Source organism: Polyodon spathula, chromosome 14 (assembly GCF_017654505.1).
Source record: "Polyodon spathula isolate WHYD16114869_AA chromosome 14, ASM1765450v1, whole genome shotgun sequence".
Taxonomy (NCBI): Eukaryota; Metazoa; Chordata; class Actinopteri; order Acipenseriformes; family Polyodontidae; genus Polyodon; species Polyodon spathula.
In genome coordinates this window covers 31,141,546-31,163,530 of record NC_054547.1, presented here as the reverse complement: position 1 = coordinate 31,163,530, position 21,985 = coordinate 31,141,546, and the positions used below count along the sequence as shown (strand labels likewise).

General features: G+C 36.4%; 1 protein-coding gene across 12 annotated transcripts in view; it reads left to right on the top strand.

Moving 5' to 3' along the window:
• Nucleotides 1-20,569, top strand: part of LOC121326704 (histone-lysine N-methyltransferase MECOM-like) — a 182,466-nt gene extending 161,897 nt beyond the window's left edge. The window contains exons 4-17 of one of the 12 annotated variants that reach the window (XM_041270096.1): nt 496-598; nt 864-1,092; nt 1,429-1,576; nt 2,181-2,334; nt 4,375-5,728; nt 6,125-6,212; nt 8,295-8,321; nt 11,566-11,732; nt 12,429-12,506; nt 13,803-13,972; nt 14,364-14,508; nt 16,809-17,057; nt 17,728-17,914; nt 18,715-20,569. In XM_041270096.1, coding sequence (XP_041126030.1) covers nt 496-598; nt 864-1,092; nt 1,429-1,576; nt 2,181-2,334; nt 4,375-5,728; nt 6,125-6,212; nt 8,295-8,321; nt 11,566-11,732; nt 12,429-12,506; nt 13,803-13,972; nt 14,364-14,508; nt 16,809-17,057; nt 17,728-17,914; nt 18,715-18,849 — 3,234 coding nt within the window. In that variant the 3' untranslated portion in view covers nt 18,850-20,569. Of the gene's footprint in view, nt 1-495; nt 599-863; nt 1,093-1,428; nt 1,577-2,177; nt 2,359-4,374; nt 5,729-6,121; nt 6,213-8,294; nt 8,322-11,565; nt 11,733-12,428; nt 12,507-13,802; nt 13,973-14,363; nt 14,509-16,808; nt 17,058-17,727; nt 17,915-18,714 lie in introns of all 12 variants that reach the window. The other 11 variants (XM_041270095.1, XM_041270089.1, XM_041270093.1 and 8 more) reach the window with 11 other exon arrangements.
• The last annotated feature ends 1,416 nt before the right edge of the window (nt 20,570-21,985 follow it).

Below are 21,985 nucleotides of genomic sequence, written 5' to 3'. Positions count from 1 at the left end.
TATATAACTACTAAATTAAGATGTTGAAGCTTATTGACCAACAAATAGATCTTCTAATTATATGTGCCTTATAAGCTAGACTGACAGGGAGACAATACATTAAGACTGATCGCACTGATTACAGGAATAGCCAACTATCTAATGCATTCACATAGCTGAGGAGGAATCTACTCTAATCAAACCAGTTCTGGCCACAGCATCATCAGGAATTGGTTTCTTGGCATGTCCATTAGCTTTAGTATTCAAGCTGACTACCACTGAGAAACATAAACCGGTATTCGAAATACTACAATTTCAAGCAACTTGAAATCTGCCAAACCTGGGTTTAAGGAGCCCTCTAGTGGGAGAATTACATCTTTCTTTTGCTGCTTTTATTGGACTTTCAACTTAATGTTTTTTAAAGTTGGAAAATTAAAACGATGCACTGTTATATATGTATATATTTTTTTTAATCCAAGTTGAGTCAGAATGGATTTTTTTTTTGTTTGGTTTTAGATATTCTACAGAGCCACAAGAGACATAGAACCAGCGGAGGAGCTATTGCTGTTTACGAAGGGTGAAGAATATTCATATGAAACAATGGCTCCAGATATACATGGTTAGTACTTAGAGCTGTTAAAGTAAGTGTGTGTGTGTGTGGTATGATTTTACTGTTTAAAGTGTTTAAAAAACATATAATGTATCCATGAATGAATGTCAAACCTTCACTTATGACAGCCTTTTTTTCCATCCATGTCTGTGTGAACAATCACTTATACTGTTACAGTTACTTGTTTTTACGATCCTCTAATTATTAAAAGTAAAAAAACCTAATATGATGCAATGTAATGTGTGTTATTTTCATTGGGGTGGGGGATGTTTAGAGGAGCGACAGTATCGTTGTGAGGAATGTGACAAGTTCTTTGAGTCCAAAACTGAGCTGCTAGACCACCAGAAGTACCCCTGCAGCTCGGCACACTCTGCATTCTCCATTGTGGACAAGGACTTCCAACATAAACTGGGGGACAGCGAGCATGACCTGCAGGATTTCCACAATCTCCACGATCCCCAGGAGTGCAAGGAGTGCGACCAAGTGTTTCCAGATGCGCAAAGGTTAGAGAACAGCGCCTCGTAGCAGCATCTCCTGAGACGAAGGCATGCTGTGCCAATGGCGGTGTTACAATCAAACCTAATGGGCTTGATTCAATACAAGATAATAACGTGTAAGCTAGGAAATAATTTGATGTGTTCCTGTGCAAGTACAAAATGAATGTGTTCTGTGTTGAAGGACAAATGTTTTGCTGTACTGTGGCAATTTTTGTTGTTTCTGTTCATGCATGTGTACTTTGAATCTGCTAGTAAGTGTTAAGAATGTGTTCTGTAACTCAGTGTCTGTCTCCTACTAACTTGTCATGAAAATATAATTTCTATTTTGTGTGCTTTGAACAGCCTGGAGAGACACATGTTGACCCACTCTGAGGAGCGTGAATATAAGTGTGACCAGTGCCCTAAGGCCTTCAACTGGAAGTCTAATCTGATTCGCCATCAGATGTCACATGACAGTGGAAAGCACTATGAGTGTGAAAACTGTTCAAAGGTACAGTGAAGACTTTAACTGAACTATACAATCTTTATCTATCCGAAATGTTTCCCTTCTGACCTAAACCGTTAAGACAGCCATTGCCAGACTCTGACCTAACAGCATTGTTGTGAGGCCTTTTTTCCCCGTGAGAGGCAGTGAAACTTCATTACAGAAGATGGTTGCGGATTCACTCAAAGCTCGTAACATGTACTGTACATTAGTTCTTGGCTTTTGGCATGATCACAGTGTTGCTGAACGTATCACTCTACAGTATAAAGATAAACTCTTATGTTGCTTGCTTTTTATTTACTGCTATCAATAACTGGTTAAAACATGATGTTGGTTTGCTTTTCTCTCACTTCCATATGCAATTGCTAAAATCACATGTTGCATGCAAAGATATACTTTTATTGTGGTGCATATAAAATGCTGTCTTAATTCTTATCCCTTCGGTGCTGTGGTGAAATCAGGCACCTACAAACAACAAAGAAAACTCGACAAATAGATCCCTGCAGCATTTAAGGAGTAAAACACATTACTGTACGACAATGTCAGTTTGGAGCGTTCTTTGTTGCCTAAAGTAGCCTTTTTCTTTATTCTGCTCCTTATTTCTTAGCAGGTATTCACAGACCCCAGTAACCTCCAGAGACACATTCGCTCACAGCATGTGGGCGCTAGGGCTCACGCTTGTCCAGACTGTGGGAAGACCTTTGCCACCTCATCTGGGCTAAAGCAGCACAAGCATATCCACAGTAGTGTCAAGCCCTTCATGTGTAAGTCTTTAAGACCATTCATATGTAAGTCTCATTACTTTATTAGTCCTTTAATAGCAAGAAAAGACCTATTGTTGATCCTCGTTTGAATGAATAATTGAAACGGGTATAGTCTAAAATTGATAATGATGCCTTTACTTTGCCAAAAATGTGTTTTTCTGCATAAATGAATATGTCTTTTTTTATTTACAGTAAAACAGTTGTGTAACCAAGACAACCTTCTCAAAGTGTTTTAATGACATCCCTGTAAATAAATTTAAGGAAAAAATACTGACTGAAAAGTATTGTTCTAATTTAGCAAGGTTTAGATTCCCAGTGTTTCTGTTCTGCAAAAAGAAATTAAGAAAAGAAAGAAAGATGCCTTGAAGCAACAGCAAAAAAAAAACACAACATAGGCTGGACAAGAAATCAAGGAACAATTATTTATGATAAACCCATTAATCAAACAACTGCCCAGGGAATACAGATATCATATGTTAAACCTCAACATTCTGTATGTTATCACTTGAATTTGATAGATAAGTATTTCAGAACAAGCCCCCCCCCCCCCCCCCCACACACACACACACACATACACACACACACACACAGTTACCTTGCCTGCCTGTTGGCTTAATTCAAAAACTCACCAACACACAAGCATTTACTCGCTGACTTCACAAAACGCCAGCCCCTCCAAATAGAAACCACATGCAGTAATAGATTGAACGTATTTAAAATAATACTTAATCTGTGGTAATCAGCAGAAAATATGCAACCTAAACTACATGCTAATTACTGTATTTTGGGAAATTTGCAGTACAGAATACACTCTGTTTCAGTATGTGTGTGTGCGTTTATGGGGGGTAAGTGGATCTACTCGAAAGTTACGAAGTCAGGTGGTGGTAACACTTGTGTTACATAGAGAAAAATACATCCATAGACCATACATGGAGCACTGAGGTTGATCATCATGTCTAATGCACCTTGTTCTTATTGTTCCACTACAGTGAATACAATGTTAGATTGTTGTATATGTGTATAGAAATTAATGTGGATTTAAATATTAACATGTACATTTTCATGACTGAAAAAAGTTTTCCTCCTCTGGCCTTAGCTTTTCCTTAATGTCATGTTAAAATGATATTTGGACATTTTGTAGTCATATCAAACCAATGCAAAATAAATGTGGTTTTGAATATGTTAAGGCATGTTGTTCATTTACAGTGCAATGCATTTTGACACACTACATTTATTAGACACATTGAACAGATGCCAGAGTGTCTGTTTTGCCATTAGCTGTCATTGCTAAGAGCTATGCCAGCATTGGAAACCTTGGATTACAAAAGGTGAACCAAAGAGTTAAGACATGACAAAACGATCATCTCTGTCAAGGCCAGAGATCTTCAAGTGCAGGAAGGTTAACATTAGCAGTGGTTTAAGGGGAAATAGAGGACGTGATTGCAATCCATGGGAACCAGCCATGCAGGATAGGATACATTCAATTCAATTTCCTTCTCAGGCTTAAAATAGAGCCATTGTGAGGTCTGTCAGACCTTCTCAAATCTTGAAAATGATTGTTGAAAATTGTTGCTGAATACACAATGCTTACTGTTACATGCCTTTGATGTGAAAACGATGAGTGGCAATGATACAATACAAATTAAATAACAATGCGAGATGCAGATACTTTCCCAAGAAACAAATGCACGTGGTCATAACCAGAAAATACATGGTTTGCTAAGGGAAAATTCCTAAAAATTGCAAACGTGTGAAAAATATAAAGACGCATTGTACATGCCGATAGCTGTGATTGGTTTGAGACACATTGCTCTGGAGGAGTGGGGGAGAAGCAGCTCTTCAGGTCATTGTAAGAATATGAAGGCTAATTAAATAGAATGCCCTTGAGTGTTAAAAATGTAGAGCTAGATTCAAGTACCAGCTCCACAACTTGGTCCTCCTTGTTCCCACATCAAAACATGCAAGAATTTATGATATGCTACAGCTTGAAGCATGGCCTTTCTTACCTAAAAGTTATTTCCCCTTTTTATGTAAACACAGGTGAAGTGTGCCACAAGTCCTACACTCAGTTCTCGAACCTTTGCCGCCACAAGCGGATGCACGCTGACTGCAGAACACAGATTAAATGCAAAGACTGTGGACAAATGTTCAGCACTACATCCTCCCTGAATAAGCATAGGAGGTTCTGTGAGGGAAAGAACCATTTTGCTGCTGGGGGGCTGTTTGGTCAAAGCATTTCACTCCCTGGTACACAAATTCTGGATAAAACAGCTATGGCTAATATCAATCATAGTGCCCCAGGTCTGGTTGACTATTTTGGGACAAACAGGCATCATGGTGGTCTGACCTTTCCTGCAGCCCCAGGCTTTCCTTTTAGCTTCCCTGGTCTGTTTCCTTCAGGACTTTATCATAGACCACCGTTGATAACGGCAAGTTCCCCTGCGAAAAGTCCGCTAGGTACTGAACAAAACAAGAGCCCTCTTCTGACCCCCCCACAGGTGCTGTCTGGTGCTCCAGACCTTTTTAAAGCACTGAATGAGAAGTCTTCGCTTACTGAAACCAGATCAGTGGAACATCAGACTGGTAAGTCTTCCAAAGAGAGACCCCTTGAAAAAATGAGTGACCAGTCTGAGAGCAGCGACCTGGATGATGTCAGCACACCCAGCGGCAGTGACTTAGAGACGACCTCTGGCTCTGATCTGGAGAGCGATCTGGAGAGTGATAAAGAGAAGAACAAGCAGAACGGGAAGGCTCTTGAAGGCAAAATGAACAACCCTCAGAACTTTGCTGCCATGAACAATAAGAAGAAGGAATTCTCCAACCACTCACTGTTTCCTCCTTCGCTCGATGAACAGACTGCTGTTTCGGGGGCTGTTAATGACTCTATAAAGGCCATCGCATCCATTGCTGAAAAATATTTTGGGTCTACTGGGCTTGCGGGGTTGCAGGACAAAAAAGTTGGCGCTTTGCCCTACCCTTCAATGTTTCCTCTTCCATTTTTTCCGGCCTTCTCTCAACCAATGTATCCATTCCCTGACAGAGACTTGAGGTCTTTACCTGTAAAAATGGAGCCTCAATCACCCAGTAATGAGTCAAAAAAAGTACATAGCAGGAACTCTGAATCACCTTTTGACCTCACCACAAAGCGGAAGGAGGAAAAACCAGTACCCTTTATGACCTCAAAGCCAGTTGCTCCACAGATATCAAACCCAGACCAACCCCTGGACTTGAGCATGGGCAGCAGGAGTCGGGCCAGTACCATCAAAACAGAGGAGCCCCGGAAAAAACATGTGTTTTTAGAGGACCAGGCAACAGATATCAACCAGCCCAGAGCCACTGCATCATCATTGCAACATGCTAGGCAAACCCCTTTCTTTATGGACCCAATTTACAGGTAATATGAATCTTAAAACACTGTGGTATTATAAGATAGGAATAGGCTATTAAAAGCTGACTTGCCTTCTTTTGGTTCAGGATGTTGTACTGTTACTGAAATTCTGTTAAATGCCTAATACTTGTCTCGAGTCACCATTGTTGGAGTAATATGGTTAGCTTATGATCTTAGGCCCAAAATGCTATTCTAAAGCATGTAACTACAACTAAATAATTTCTCTCTATAATTTACTGCTAGAAGAGTTATATTCCTTTTGAAAAATGTATGTTTGCACTTCCTTCAAACTAGGTTCCCTAATGTATTTCTAGAAGTCATTTATTGGATAATTATATACATATCAGGTTGCTGTTATTTTGTGTTATTAACATAAGACTGATGGAGCTTTAATATTAGCAGGGTTGAGAAAAGGAAATTAAATGATCCATTTGAAGCTCTCAAGGTAAAATACATGAGGCACACTCCAGGATTCCTCTTTCACCCACAGGTATGCTATTTACATTTTTTAACACACAGTTGATGCCATTTAAAGTGTTCAATCCCTGTATAAAATGAATGAAGTTAAGATACAGGGGGACTCAGTACAGTAGATTGACATTCGGATATATGCTCTAGGCTGATTCTTCAATTCCTGGCCAGGTCAGTAGTGATCAGAAGTCATTACATTTGATGGCCTTTTGGGGCCCTGTTTGAAACAAGTTGTGACAGCCCAGTTTGGACAGGTGCTTTCATCACGAAATGAGCTACACTCTGGTGACTTGACTTCTTTCAGGCAGTCTCTTCAAGACCAGTAAAAAGGTAGTCATGGTGATGGATCTACGCTTTCACCCTTTAGTATGATCAGTCCTTGGTAGAGCTGAGGAAGATTGGTCTATGGATCTGTGGATTTAAATATGCAGGTTAAAGGGTATGTAAGGACCTGTTCCCATGTGTTGCTACAACTGTTTACATAAGGTGTGTGTATTGTTTTATTTATTTTTTATTTTTTACATTTTGACCAGTTTTTTAAACTTTTAAATTGCATTCTCTGCCTCAAGATAGCTTCCCATGTACCCACATGGACCTCTCAGAACTACATTTCCCATCATCCTCCTGCTCACTGGTAAATCCATCTTAGTTACATATGTGAGCAGGGGGATGATGGGAAACATAGTTCTGAGAGGTACATGGGAAGCCATCTTGAGGCAGGGAATGCAATTTAAAAGTTAAAAAAAGTGGTCATAATGTAAAATAAAAAATAATAATAAAACAAGACACACATATTACATAAACAGTTGTAGCAATACATGGGAACAGGTAACATAATAAATAAAAAGGTCCTTATTTACCCTTTAAGCACAGGCCATGTAAGATCAAATCCATGTGCCAGTGCAAACATTCAATTGCTTTACCTTACCAGTGTCACAGTCATGAAGAGAAATGACGCTAGCCTTTCGGTTCTGTATTTAACTTAACATTGTGCTTGTGGTGATAGATTTTTATTGTGGTTCACTGAATGTATTGTTTCCCTTAGGGCTTACATAAAGATCTGAGGTTTGAAATAATTCACTGACACTTTCATTTGTGAGATGAGTTAGGAATTACTTATATATATATATATATATGCACACTTATTCATTCTACCTTTGAAATAGACATAGTTTAAATATTAGGTAATTGAAAATATTGTTGCTTGTTTTTTTATTTTAGTCGGATCTGTTGTATATTTAAATCTAAAATCTGTTGTGACATACACTCACAGTAACATTGCTTTTTAATTATGAGTAAACTAATTGAGATACAGTCCCTGCCGCCTAATCGAGATACTGATAATTAGGATTTCTGCTTAAATGGTATACAAATCTGGGAGATGAACGAAAATCGGTTTTCAGAGCAAGACAGGTTCATGTAATGCAGTGCAGTGAGTGCGTGATTCCGCTGTGACTTGCGTAAACCAAGTTGATCTTCTGAAGGAGCTCGAGTCCCTGTGGTTTCTCAGGCTGCTGTTGCAAAGAAAGTTGCCATGTCAACATTGCAGGTGTCTCAGCTTGTGATAACATGTGATTTCATTATTTTTCATCTCATTTAGAAATAAAAAATAGCGATTAATTTTGTTTAGGAATACTAAAAAAGCAATTGCCTTTTAAATGATGTATTTAGCATTTAATCATAATGTGATGCGATTTAATTATTTTTGTTTTCATTTAGAAGCAAAAGCGTGATTTAGGTTGTCTAAAATGCCTCTTGTTTAATTGGGACAGCCGCTTATTTTCGGGATATTTTTACATCTCCTGAGGAGTCCCAATAAAGCAACGCTGCTCTATATTTTTTCAACACATTTTGCACCCAGTATGTGTGGCACAATTGTGCGGTTCCTAGATTACCTGTATACATATTTTCAAATCTAGCTAGCTCTTCAGCTTTACTATGTGAAAAGTTAGGACTGAAAGTAATCAATAATCAGCCTATTACATCATAACCTGAATAAATTATACTGATCAAAATGCAGTCATTTTGCTGCATGCTTATATTTACTGGTATATATAGTTACTGGTATTGATTGATATTTCTTTTTTAATCCTGCTCCTAGTTTCGCTTGCCTGATCAGAGAACATGGGTAAGTTTACTACCAGTCCCAAATGCCTTATTAATAACACACCTTGCGTATAGGTGAAGGGTTCACAATACCTAGCTTATGATGCATGGGTCAGTTAGAAGGTCAACAGACCAACCTGCTAAAATATGCTGCTAGTCATTAGTTTTCATTGCAGAAAATGTGTGTCACCATACCACCCTATCATAGCAAATTAGTATTGCAATACATTGTGTGTAGGGAATGAGATCTTGAAGAAGTTTTAGGACTAGCAGTGCAAGAAAACATAAGGATCTCTTAAGTCAATCACATTAGTGGTGTCATGAGTTAATTGTGTGTCAATGTAAAAAATGACACTGACATGATAAGTTGGAAACCCCAGCTATCTGCAAGAGAGTTCTTTTTTAAGAGGGAATGGAGTAAATGGTGTTACACATGCACATTACATGGAAGAGCATGGAAAAACGTGGTACAGCTTAATGGTGTCACACAACTAGAAATTCTCATATACAAGTAAAAACAGGCAAACCCTCCCAAACGTACTGAAGAGTGGAGAGTTCTCTGGTAAAGAGTGTGAGGGGCGAAACAAATAGTGGTTTGTACGCGAGGGGAATCTCTGCCGCAGTTACAAAGTACTGTCAACATAAATATAGGAAATGTTACATGAGATTTATCTTTTTTCTCCAGTCCCTTACTTCATCTGTGTTCGTGTGAGATGCTAAAATCCATATTACCCATTGTCGTTTTTCATCATTAGAAAAGTCTGTTTGGAAAAACAAAACAAATAAAATAAAACATCACATTGCAGACTTTTTTTTTTTTTTTTAATTTACCAGTGCATACATTGCAGATTTCCTTTTCATATTTGACACACCCATAGAGCTCAAACTGATGAAGCACAGAGACATTAATTAGCCTCGAAAGCAGACTGTAATGGCCAAGCCGCAGTGCGGATTTCAACAATTTGCAAGAGTCTTTTAAGAATAGTGGTCTTGTACTCTATAAGATTGTTTCCTCGAAATAGATTTCCTCAGTAGTGTTAAAATAAGATCTATTTGTCCGTGTCTCAAATTAGATGGTGAATAATAGCTTGTGATGATTGACAAAGATGACTAGAGATTGATAACTCGCTTATTGAATTTTGCATATGTATTTGCTTTGTCCAATAAAGGCAGTGTTGGCATTTTTATTTTAATTGGAGTTGGGAATTGTGAGCAAATGCTGCTTTGCATCAGTACCAGGTTAATAGCCTCTGTGAGGTTAGGAGGGGGTGAAATTGTTTCCTTTTTCAGGCATCTGGTTTCAGATATGATCAGTGGTAGTTAGAAATGCATATCACAAATTACACCACACTATGAAATACCGTCATTTGAAGATAGTAGATTAGGCGCAGGCTATACATAAACGTTACAATAATAACAGCAAGTGGATTTTTGCAGATTTATAATAAGTTCTGTAGTGACACGCTATGAGGCCTTGTTAGAGTGCCCATTTTCATTATTTAACAATTCAAACTGCATCTTACTCTTTTGGTACAAGTTACCAAGTGAAGCGAGACGTTCTGACTGTGTTACCACAGTAGTTCACTTAAATGTTTACATCATTATATTAAAATTGAACATTAGCATGCTAGGTGTGTCCATATTTTAATGTTTTGGTTAGAAAGTATTAGATTCTTCATCTGTGTTAGTTTCTTTTTTTTTTTAATCTACATTTCCTTTGGATTTAAATCGGCATTTTAAGACTTATCATTGCATTTCTTGTCTGTATCAAGCATTCACTGGTGCTCATTTAGAGCCCCCCCCCTAATTTCTCAGTAAATTTTTTTTTCATTAAAAAAATCACCAAATAATATACTATACATTATACAAGTCTATATCCATTTTGTTTTGTAAACGCATTATGGGCTGTATATGTTTCAGTTTTGTTGCAGCTCATGCCTTAAAATGCATTAAAATGAAAAAGTGAAGCCTATTGTATGTGATGGAGGTCTATAAAAATGTTAATGCAATACATATTGTAAATTGAATATGAATACATTTCATTTTAATATACTGATATGTCAGAACTAATATAGAAACATATATACTGGCTTTATTTTGATTTACCACTTCCATATAATGAAAACTAAACTGGGCTTATGACCAAATAAATAATTGGCATGTTACTATATCCTTAGAAAAAAAAAACAAGAATCTATTATTCTTTACTATAAATGTTGCTTCTATGACCTCTGCACCTTTCTGCCATGTCTAATCAGCCTACAGGTCAAAAGTCATTGATCAGATATTCTTTAAAATATTTCACACGTTCCATAAATTAAAATGCAGTGCAACAAAGTACGCAGAATGAAATGCTTTGTTTGGAGCAGCGTGTTGAATAACAATTGATTTGCAGACATATTAAAAAAAAAAAAAAAAAAAAAAATCCAGTAGACATGTAAAATAATGTAAATTCGTATCCCTATGAAAAAATCTAAAAACTGACAACAGCATTGGTCTATAGGGAGAGAATTCCCTCCTAACCCAGCTGTATCATTATTATCAATGTATGCCCTTTGATCAGTAATGTCAACATCTTTTATATTGACAAATGTGCTGTCCACTTGCATTGTGTGGAGAATGCTTTACAAGCTATGAGGGATTATTAATCAAGCCCCATAGCCCAGGGACTCTAGTGCCTTCTAGTGTTTTCACATTTGCCTTTTGACAAGTAAATGCATCTCAACTTTCCTCTGAGAATTTTTGCAAGATTTGATGAAAGACATTTAGCAAATTGGCAGTGGTACCCTGTACAATGCAATTTGTAACTAGCGAACAGAGCGCTAGTAAAAGAAGAGAGGGCATTGTACCGGCTACAGAAAATAAAAGGCTGGCAGACTACGATGTGTAAGCAGTCATATGGAGAAATACCAAAATATAATGGAAGAAAATACAGATAATTTAGAAATGAAGAAAGAAAACGGGGAAAATAATTGTTGCTACTATATCAGTATCTCGTGGTTTTATTTTTTTATGCAATTTTTTTTACCATGTGCAATGTATTAATGTCAAACAGATACCAATAATATAGGATGTTTGTGTTGTACAGTCAATTTAGTATTTATTTTAATAGTATTTAATGTACAAAAAGAAGCAAGTACATTATTGCACACAAAACAGGAAATTATAATATTTGAATCTGAGTTGTGAATAATAATAATAACAAAGCTTTTTGTCCATTGTGTGTTTTCCATATAAAGACTGACATTCCCTGCTTCTCTTCACAGATGTCAGCTATTGAAAACATGGCAGAGACACTGGAGAGTTATAATTCAGTAAAACCAGAGGCCAGCGATCTTATACGGTCTGTCCCTTCCATGTTTGACTTCAGGGCCCCTCCAAATGCTCTTCCTGAGAACTTATTGCGAAAGGGCAAGGAGCGCTATACCTGCAGGTAATTATAGAGTTAATTGAAGCAGTGTTGATCGGGGCCTACACTTAGCGTTTCAAGAACCACGCTGTTTACTTTTGAAATTGCCTCTGATTAGAAAGAAGATTAATAGAAACTGTTAGGGCACTGCTTTCTCTTTGATCTACTTCAATGTGGTCTTTATGTTGAAATGCAGCAGCCAGAGAGATTTTTTAATTTTCTTACTCAGTATAATTAGAACTAAACAGTGTATTAAATAAATACATTTTTTTTTCTGTTGAGGCAGGAAAGAAAGAAAGAAAGAAAGAAAGAACTGTATAGTATTTAGCAATAGTTTGCTTACCATGTACTGGTAGGAAAGTGTACTTTTTCAAGCTGTTATTGGCTTCTTTAACAACAGTTAAGTCAAGTTTCTTGAATCCCAAAAAATATTTTTCAGTTTGGCTAATATCACCCTGTATGACTAACATAATATACTATAATTATGTTTATAAAAGCAATTAATCAAGAAACTAATATAACTTCCACAAGCTCTGATTAGCACTAATACCTAATGTTACTTTAGGTGAGGTACCATCCAAGTAACTTTCCTTTGCAGTAAATAAACTGGATTACTGTATTTAGATTAATTTAGATACTACGGTCAGATCTCCCCTGCCACTTGATTTCTGACTCTTTGGAAATACTGTAGATGTGACAAAAAAGGTTTCTCCCCAACAGGTACTGTGGTAAGATCTTTCCACGCTCTGCAAACCTAACCCGTCACCTGCGGACACACACCGGAGAACAGCCTTACAGGTATTCATCAGATCTTAAAACCATTGGGAATCCTGATCCCAAATTCTGTACTGCTGGTGTATGTTGACAAACTAAGCAGAGAACACTAGCACCCTCATTAAACCAAAATAATGTTTGAGTCACAGTAAGTGGTAATTCCTTCTTTGTTGTCAGTCAAAGCACATGAATTCCAGACCTTATAGATTGCAAAGCTGTTTAATTCACATTATTAAAGCGCTTACATTGCTGTATTCCATACCATATATCTTAACTCCATAATTAGATCATTATTAATTTTAATGAAGAATAATGAAGGCATCTCAGTTAATAGGGACAACGTATTTCAAGATTTAGTAACAACGGGGGTTACAAAAGTACTTTCAACCGATTTGTATGTTTTGCTACCACATAAAATCCTGAAACAATTATCATTCTGTTAAATAATGTGGGTGATGAAAAATAGTCATAGTTCGTTGTGTGACACAGTTGTTTTGAAGTCTTAAAGAGGAAGTTAGATGAAAAATTGGGGTTGTGAGGACTGTCGGCAGATTTCCAACAAGAGCAGTTGGAATAATTATTGTGTCTGAGTTCCGGCTTAATAAAGAGAAATACAGTACAGGCTCACGGGACTACAAATGACTACAGGGTATGAAAACTGATGCCTCTGGTACCAATCTGATAGACTAAACTGCACACGCTGGCAGTGTATTAAAGACCTGTACTGTTTATTGCAATTCTTCAGAAGATAACAGAATGCCCTCTGGGACAGGCAACCGAGCAACCTAATTGTAGCAGAAGAAAAATATACAATCATTGTGTATAATTTTGCATGGAGAAACTTGGCTCTCCTTCAGATTGCAGAGGGTTAGAACACATTTGTTGCATGCTTATTTTGTAAGAAAATAATGCAATTTTATTGCATTGGCAGCACATGAAACGCTTGGTTTTATACATTGAAACGCTCATTAATCACATCAATGTGAACATTAGGAACAGCCACTTTAGGGTAAACGAAGACCAGATCATTATGAAATTACATTATACTGTACAAAAATAATATTGAAATGGCTCACATGTGAATATTCGGTTTCCTAAAAAGTTTATACTGTACTTTGACAATACCGGTAATGTATTTAGTGCCTTAAAAAGTAACCTGGATGTCAAATCTAATTGTTTACTTAACAACTAAATACAAATGATGATGTCAAATCTTTGCAATGATATTTCAGTGCAAATAAGTAAAATGTGCATTATTAGGTGATTTAAAAAATCCTGTTGCCAAACAATGAATAACTTCCCTCCTCTGTTCCTTCCTAGGTGCAAATACTGTGATCGTTCTTTCAGTATCTCCTCCAATTTGCAGCGGCACATTCGTAACATTCATAACAAGGAGAAGCCATTCAAGTGCCACCTGTGTGACCGGTGCTTCGGCCAGCAGACCAACCTGGACAGGCATTTGAAGAAACATGAGAATGGAAATGTGTCAGGTAAGCGACTCTTAATATGTCCAGGAAGGCAGACAAACATTTTTACAAAACGTCTCTTACAAAGTCTAAAACCAAAAACATTTGTCTACCCTACCTAATATTTAATAACATTTTATTGTACTAAAAGAAAAGCAGGGCAAGTACATATCTTTTCTTCAGTCTTGTTTTAATTGGGTTTTATTATTAAGATGCAGCCGTACCATTTTTTTATTAAATAATTAAATATGTTCAAATGTAAAAATTAAAGGTTTAATTCAAGAGATTATTTAGTGTTTTTTACCTATCAGTCGCTTTAAAATATAGGCCCCTTACACAAAGAAATATATTGATATCTTACTCTGTATTCTTAACATACTGAAAACTTATTAAATGTAAATTTTATTTTTTCAAGGTACTGCAATGTCATCACCTCAGTCCGAACTGGACAGCAGTAGTGCAATATTGGACGACAAAGAGGACACTTATTTTAATGAAATACGGAATTTCATTGGGAACACCAGACAGAACAATCAGTCACCTGAGCATTCCGAGGAAGGGTGAGAATTCTGTCTTCTACTTTATTTAGTAAAACTAAATGATATCACTGTATATGCATATGTTAGACATTCAGCTAACATGTACTGTGTGCAAACTACGTACTGATGGATTAGGATCAGGATTAGGCTTTAAATGTTTTGCTTTTTTTTCTTAGCCCAGTTCATCCAAAATCTTGTCAGCCTAAAAAATCCCATCCCATGCAACTGTTGGCTTTGCAATGTTAGTCAGGATACTAAAAAAAAAATCCATTAAATCACTAACGCCCCTAAATCAAGGTGATAATACTGTATAAATATATCTTGTCTTTGGTCAAATGTCCACCTTAGCAAAGTAATAATTTGCCAATGCTCTGCTGTGTAACAGATACTGATTATAGATTGCCCTTCTCAACCACTTTAGTCAAGTTGTCATTAAATTTGGTTGATGGTTACTGATATTCTTCGATAGGTGTGGATATTCTTTTATTTGTGTGTAGTTGGATATGGACCAGAAAATGCTTTTCCAAACCAAATAGCTAAGTCTGCCCGGAAAACGTGGACGTGATTTCTATTCAAACATCACAGAATATTGAGCCGAAGTTGCTGAGCATTTTTATAGCGTGCATACTTTATTAATTACCTTTTTGCCCAGGGACTTTTACAAATAGAACAATTGTAAGTTAAGACAGTTGAAATAATTACAACATTTCAAAATGTGCAGATAATTTCTGAAGCTGTTGACTTTTGGCCATACAAGGAATACAGTATATATTTCATTCCACATGATTTGCTTGAACTTTTATAGCAGTGATGAACTTAGATAATGAGGCCAATATTTTCAGCATGTTTTAGATCAGAAAGATTTCCCGATAGAAATCTCACTCAGTTTCTTTTGATTTTTTTCTCCTGTGTAATGGAAGCTGTGATGATATAAATATCAAATATGCATTAGGAAAATTGATTAAATTGTAGTTACGTGCATATTTAAATTTCTCCTTTTCTTGATTGGTGTTTGCTTCCAACATCTGGCTTCAACATGTACTGCAACAGGAAGATGGGAAAGACAAGGTCACGAGGGTGCCCAGTGTTTCCTTTCAAAGTTGTTCGCTTCTGACTACTTTTGATAGATTTTTTATCCTCAGCAAATTACCACATTTGAAAGCATAATTAGCGAATCTGTTTTCTTAATCATTTGGCTTTGGATATTTTGGTTCAGCTCCATGGATACACGATTCCTGACAATCTCGATACAGTACAACTACCAAGTTGGCAGCCTGACCCACACTAAATCATTTCTCATGTCTGTCCAAGTCCTATTACAATCATGTTTTAATAAAAGATGGCAAAGATTTGCATTGTGTGACTTTATTTTCATAATTATCCTTTCTTCCTTTTCAGTAAAGGCTTCTCGAGTCATTGCAAGCTCGGCTTTTCTGTTGCAAATAGATCATTTCCTGGTGTTACAGGTTTTCGAATCTGAGAGATAATTGTGTTGATTTTCTTGTTTTTTCTGTGGTAGGGATGTTAAGAGGAAAAGGACTGCTACAGTTAGACTTCATGTACCAAAAAGGACATTTTTTAAAACTGACGATAGATGGCTGAGACCATAATTAGTGAATCAGTCCTAATGTGGTTACAGATGATTTAACAAATAGTGGTTTCCTGTAGAACTGAGACAGCAGATAGATTAAGTCACTGTGAGTTTTGATAGCTGTGGTGTTTTCCTCAGGGACTAGGAAATGGACTGGTTGGCACTGCTCTCATAATTCTTAAACCAAATGGAGCTGACAGTTAAATATTTTGCCAGTGAGATGAATACGAGATAGTTGAAAAATAAACAATACAAACCAGAGCATAGAAGTTAAGTCGTGAAGCTATTTGCTGACCACCTTTCTTACCCGAAGGCTATAGTGTCCGATGACAGACCGCTCTGGCTTTTTCAGGGCATGGTAACAGAAATGAAGTTTTTCCGTTTCAGAGTGAAAGGTATATTTTGTAAGGTACTAAAATATAGTCAAGTGTTTGAACTTTTGACCAATATTTAAAATTTAATTCTGAGGTATTGCCAACCCATATGTAGCATTTCTCATCAAAATTGATACATACTGGTAAAAACAAAAAAAATAAAAAAGGGTACCAATGAAATTATGTTTTATAGAGCTCCCCACAATTAAAGCTTATTGTTGAAATGGATCAGTAGATTTACAGCCCAACCAGGTTCTGGGTGATCCAGGGCCCTCACTCAGACTCTTCCAATGACACTGGGAGTCTATAGTGTTTAGTCTTTGCTTATATAGATATATTTTGTTTCCCCAATGCAGTTTGAATGGAAACCAGTTTGACGAGGATAAAGGCTTGATCCCTGGTCATGAGTCACATGACCTAGAAGAGGAGGAGGCAGAGGATGACCTGGGTGTAGAGGAAGATGAGGAAGAAGAACAGAGTGACATCACGGGAAAACTAGTGGGTGAACCAATCCCAAGCAACGTGGATGATGACATCACCCACAATGAAATTGACTTTGAAGGGCCGAATGACATGCAATTAAACTGCATTTCGTCTCCTAAAAGGTACAAGATTACTAGCAATTCCAAGCATTGTATCGATGTTTTTAATATGTACTTACTATTATTGTACCAAATAAAAACATGTATGTATTACTAAATTTATTAAAAACATATAATAATTTAACAATGTATCAGTCCTTATAAATCTGTATTAAGGAAGAGAACAATCAACTATATTATGCACCTGTATCAATATATTAATTATAACATAGAAATGTATGTATTTTTTAAAATAATCTCTCACATAGATTTTTCACCGAAATCTTTAATGAAGTATGGTATATGGCTGACTAGAGAAATTGACTCCCAAAGATAAGATCTGTAGACCTATACTTGTATTAAATTGAGACCATAGTGACTACAATGTTGGATAAATGCATAGCATTATGCACAGTATTTGGATGAGATATATGGTCCGTTTCAATGATGTAAACAGTTGTGGAGCACTACAGCTACCCTTAAACTCTATATTGATCCCGTTGGTGTTTCCCCCAGGAGTGATTTATTGACCCCCTTTATTGACTCTAAATGCAGCAGTGGAAAAAGGCATAGGTCAAAGTGCGTTTAGGAGTTTACAGGCACGTTAGCTTTTTAGATCCGTAAAAACAAACCCCTTTGTTCTAACACAGATTTGCAGGTATTGATCAGTGAGTTGATTGTTTTGCCTGTGCAGGTTTAAGGAGGAGGAGGAGGAGGAGCAGGATAAGAGTGGGTTCTCTGCGTTGGACCACATTCAGCGCTTCACAGACATGCGGAAAATGGAGGAGAGCGAGTACAGGGAAGCAGAACTGGCAGCTTTCAGTGCCGCCCACCTGCCCGAAGCTATAAAGCAACCGCTCTACAGAAAGTCAAAGTCACAGGTAATTCAAAGGAAATGATGAAATCCTTGATGGAGTAAGAGATTGTGTGCTACCACGTTGAAAACAACATCCTCACAATAAAAAAAACAAGGTCACCTGTGTTCTCAGGAGCTCTTTTTTTTAATAACGTTAATCATATACCTTACTAAAATGTAAATGCTGTTCAGTTTTACAATTATAGTGCAACACATATTAACCAGTTATTATATGCAAATATGGATAAATATTACAAATTATACGGAAATGTCTTTATGTGTCGTAAGACTTGGACACCGACTGAACTGACAATTACAAACAGTTTGTCAAAATCGTCCAAAAAAATAAAGTATTCATAAAATATTACTATATATATATATATATATAGATATATATATATATATATATATATATATATATATATATAAAACCAACAGGTGACTGAAAAATGCATATCATTTGGAAGCTTGGAAGCTGGTTGTAAACTTTTAATTTAATTGCCTAAAATTTTTTCCTTAAAACAATGTGTGACCAAAAAGAAATGAAGACACTGCCCTGCCTCTGTGCGTACTTTTCGTCAAGATTCCCAAAAAGCACAGGATCAAATTGCATTTCAGACATAATAACCATTTGTGTTTCAAAACTACCAATAAACAACTATGGCGCATGTACGATTTCTGAATCCTGTGTTAACAAATTTGAAGATTTGTTACCCAAGAAAAAAAAAAAAAAAAAAGCAATTTGAAATGCTTTGTGAATATTGCCCAAAGTATTGTGGCGATTCTTTTTAAAAACTGCAACTCTATTGCTTTTGTTTTCTCCAGGCATATGCCATGATGCTTTCTCTGGCGGACAAGGATTCTATCCATGCCACCTCCCACACTCCTGCAAACATGTGGCACAGCATGGCCAGAGCTGCTGCCGAGTCCAGCGCCATCCAGTCACTGAGCCACGTATGACATTTCAAAACCTGACAAGTGGGACCAAGTCCAGCATTGTGCTATGGCTCTTTCACATGGGACTGTTTAAAGACTGGTGAGCAGAAGACCTTATACAGTTACAGGGTCGCCCATCAACGGCATCAAGAAAAAATGTTGTGACCTTAAATTGGTAAAAATAAAAATTTAAAAAAAAGAAAACTGTATTTATTCTGATAACTTACTTGTTTTGCACAGCAAAGGCAGCTGCTGATTTCAAAAGTGACATAAAACCATTTCATTGAAAATGTACAAGCATCAAAATCAGTGAGCTAAGAGAGTCTTCCATCTTACCAGGCGAAGGTTGGAAAGCAGACATGAATGAAGTATATTATAACATAAGCACTCAGACCCAGTCATTTTGTATAAAGTTCACGAAAAGGGTGAGGGAATTGATGCATTTATATTGTTTTCTTTTTTAATTGAAAGTGTAATGCCCTTAAAACCTCTGAGAACTGCAGTTTAATGATACGTATGCAAACAGCTCTTAAATTAAATTGCGCCAAAATGAATGCCAGGACTCTAAAGGGTTTTTATTTTGTAAAGAATCTCCCGCCAGTGCAGAAAGAAAACAGCGTCTGCCTGTCTACTGTTACTGAACTTCCCTGGTCAGGAAGTGTGAAGAATCAGACGGATTGGTTTCCAGTGGGATGCCTTGAAAACTATAGAAGTTTTAAACACAAAAAAAAAAAAGATTAGCAGACAAATCCCTCTATAAAATATAAAGGAATTGCATTGCTGTGTGTTCTTGCACAATTTAAGCACTGTCTACAATTGTTAGTAAATCATTCTGTTTTTGTAGAGACCATTGTAGTGTTCTGTATTTCGCCAGTGTAATATAAAATAAATACGTGTTTTTAGTGGAAAAACACAATTTTGTGTTCTTTGCAAAATGTAAAGAATAGACAGTCATGATAAGATCATTGCAAACCAGGGCCTCCTTGTCTGGCCAGGAAACCACTAAATCGTCTTAATGCTAGCTGTTTTATTTCAGTCATTTAAAATTTGTTTCTTTTTTTTCTTTTTTTTTTTAGACAATCATTATGTGTTGTGTATGTTCAGAATTGTATTTATTTCTTGGCAAACTGTAGTTTGTTGACAGACTAGCACTGTTCAATCCACCAAAAGGTGATATCTTCGGTGGAGCCTGAATCATAAATTTATGGGGTTGGTAGATAATGTATGACTGCCAAATAGGGTTCAACATTTAATTCATTCTTTATTCTTTTTAATGAACCTGAATATTAAATATATGAATTTGTTTTTTGTAATACACTTAATTGATTCAGTTGTATTAAAAAAAAAAAAAAAAAAAAAAAAACAACAAAACAAAACAGGTATTCTTGTTTTCATTACAGCATGATTCTTCTGATAGGAACTGTACCTGATATTTTCTCTGGTTTCTGCAAGCTTGTGTGACATTATGTTCATGTTAATCCTCATTGTAAAATGAAGTGTGCCAATCCTATAATAAAATAACAGATTATATTCATTTATGTTGCCCTGTGTCGAGGAACCAGAGTTTTTGTTTGTTTGTTTGTTTGTTTATTTTGTTTTTCTGGTTTATAATCTCATTTTAAAATAATCAGCAAGTTGAGGTACTTTGTTTAAATGCTTTGTACAATGTAACTGTAATGCATTTCAAGACAATGCTATGGGAGGAGCAACTAAGAAATAAAGGAATTCAAAAGAGCTAATGTTGTGCAGTTGCTTTGGTTACAACATTTTTTGGAGGTTACTTGTGTACTGGTGTCCATACGTGCGGCTAAATTTTCAAAGTTATTTCCTCCAAATCATCCTTAACACATTATTTTCATAAAAGAGGAACACACCCAATAACGTTACCAAACCAGACATAAATAACCAAGAATGTAGCATATTTTTACATTTATTAAGAAGATTGTTACCTTACAGGTAAACCCTTTTGGGGGGTAAGATAAACAAACTGGATTAAGACAAAGCCTTGCTTCAGAAAATGCACTATAGAAGAAACAAAGGCAGAAGAGGTCTTCAAACTGTAAATGTGAAAATGTTCTGAAACTATAATATTTGTATATAATGGATCCCATTTTCTGAAAGACTCCTTAAATGCTTCTTAGCAATATGTGGTCTTTGTCTCAACACAACATACTTTTACTATACAGTGACTACTAGCAGAATGCTGCTTTTGATGACTGAAACCCTCTAAAATATATAGTATATGGAGGTGATTCATGTGTTTGCTTCCACTTCACAAATTAACAAGAAGTACTGTACTGTTTATTGCCTGCATAGTTCAGATAAAATGTGATACACCCTCTGATTCAAAGTAGTCACCATTGAGTGGCTTTCACCCAGTCATTTCAGAGTCACATTTACTTTGGTTCAGGAACTCTTGTCTCCGAGATCTGAGTGAGACCCAGTAACACACTTTCATGTCATAATAGCTAATGTCAAATCACTGTTGGGAAACTATGGAGTTTACAGATTACAAGATAACTGATGCCTTTAGCAATTACATTAGCATAGCACTGGGTACACCTCAACAAGCTTAAGTGCGCACTTCCTTTGTGAATCTTCAAAATAATGTCAACATGCCCTGTCATAAAAAAGATTAAACCTATCTAAAATGCTCATGAATCATACTTTCCATTGTAATATTCAAATAATTTAGAAGTACTGTACCTACCTGGAATTTCTTATAAAAGAAGGTAATTAAATAAGTCTTGTTGAGTACCATGGTCATGAAAATCAAACAGATAGCAGTGTACCTGAGTCTCATTAGTGTATTTCTGTCTATAAGCACAATAGGGAAAATCCTGTATGTAAACCCCAGGCATGGTCCAATTTTGCACATTTAAACAATGACCGTGTTTAGTTGTGCTACTGTTCAGATCAATTAATTATACATTGAGCCCTGGTAATCAGCTATAAGATGTCCTCAATTTTAAACCTTGTATTAAGGCAAGATAAGATGTATATTAAGTGGCGTGCGTGTGTGTGGCTTAGCTTTAGGTCAGTAACAAAACAAATTAACCCAAAAGTACACCTACTTTGATTTAGGCAACTGAAAATCAAAAGGAGACATTATTGCAAAAGATACAGTGCTGCAGTGAAACAGATGGCTGAATTCTGTAGA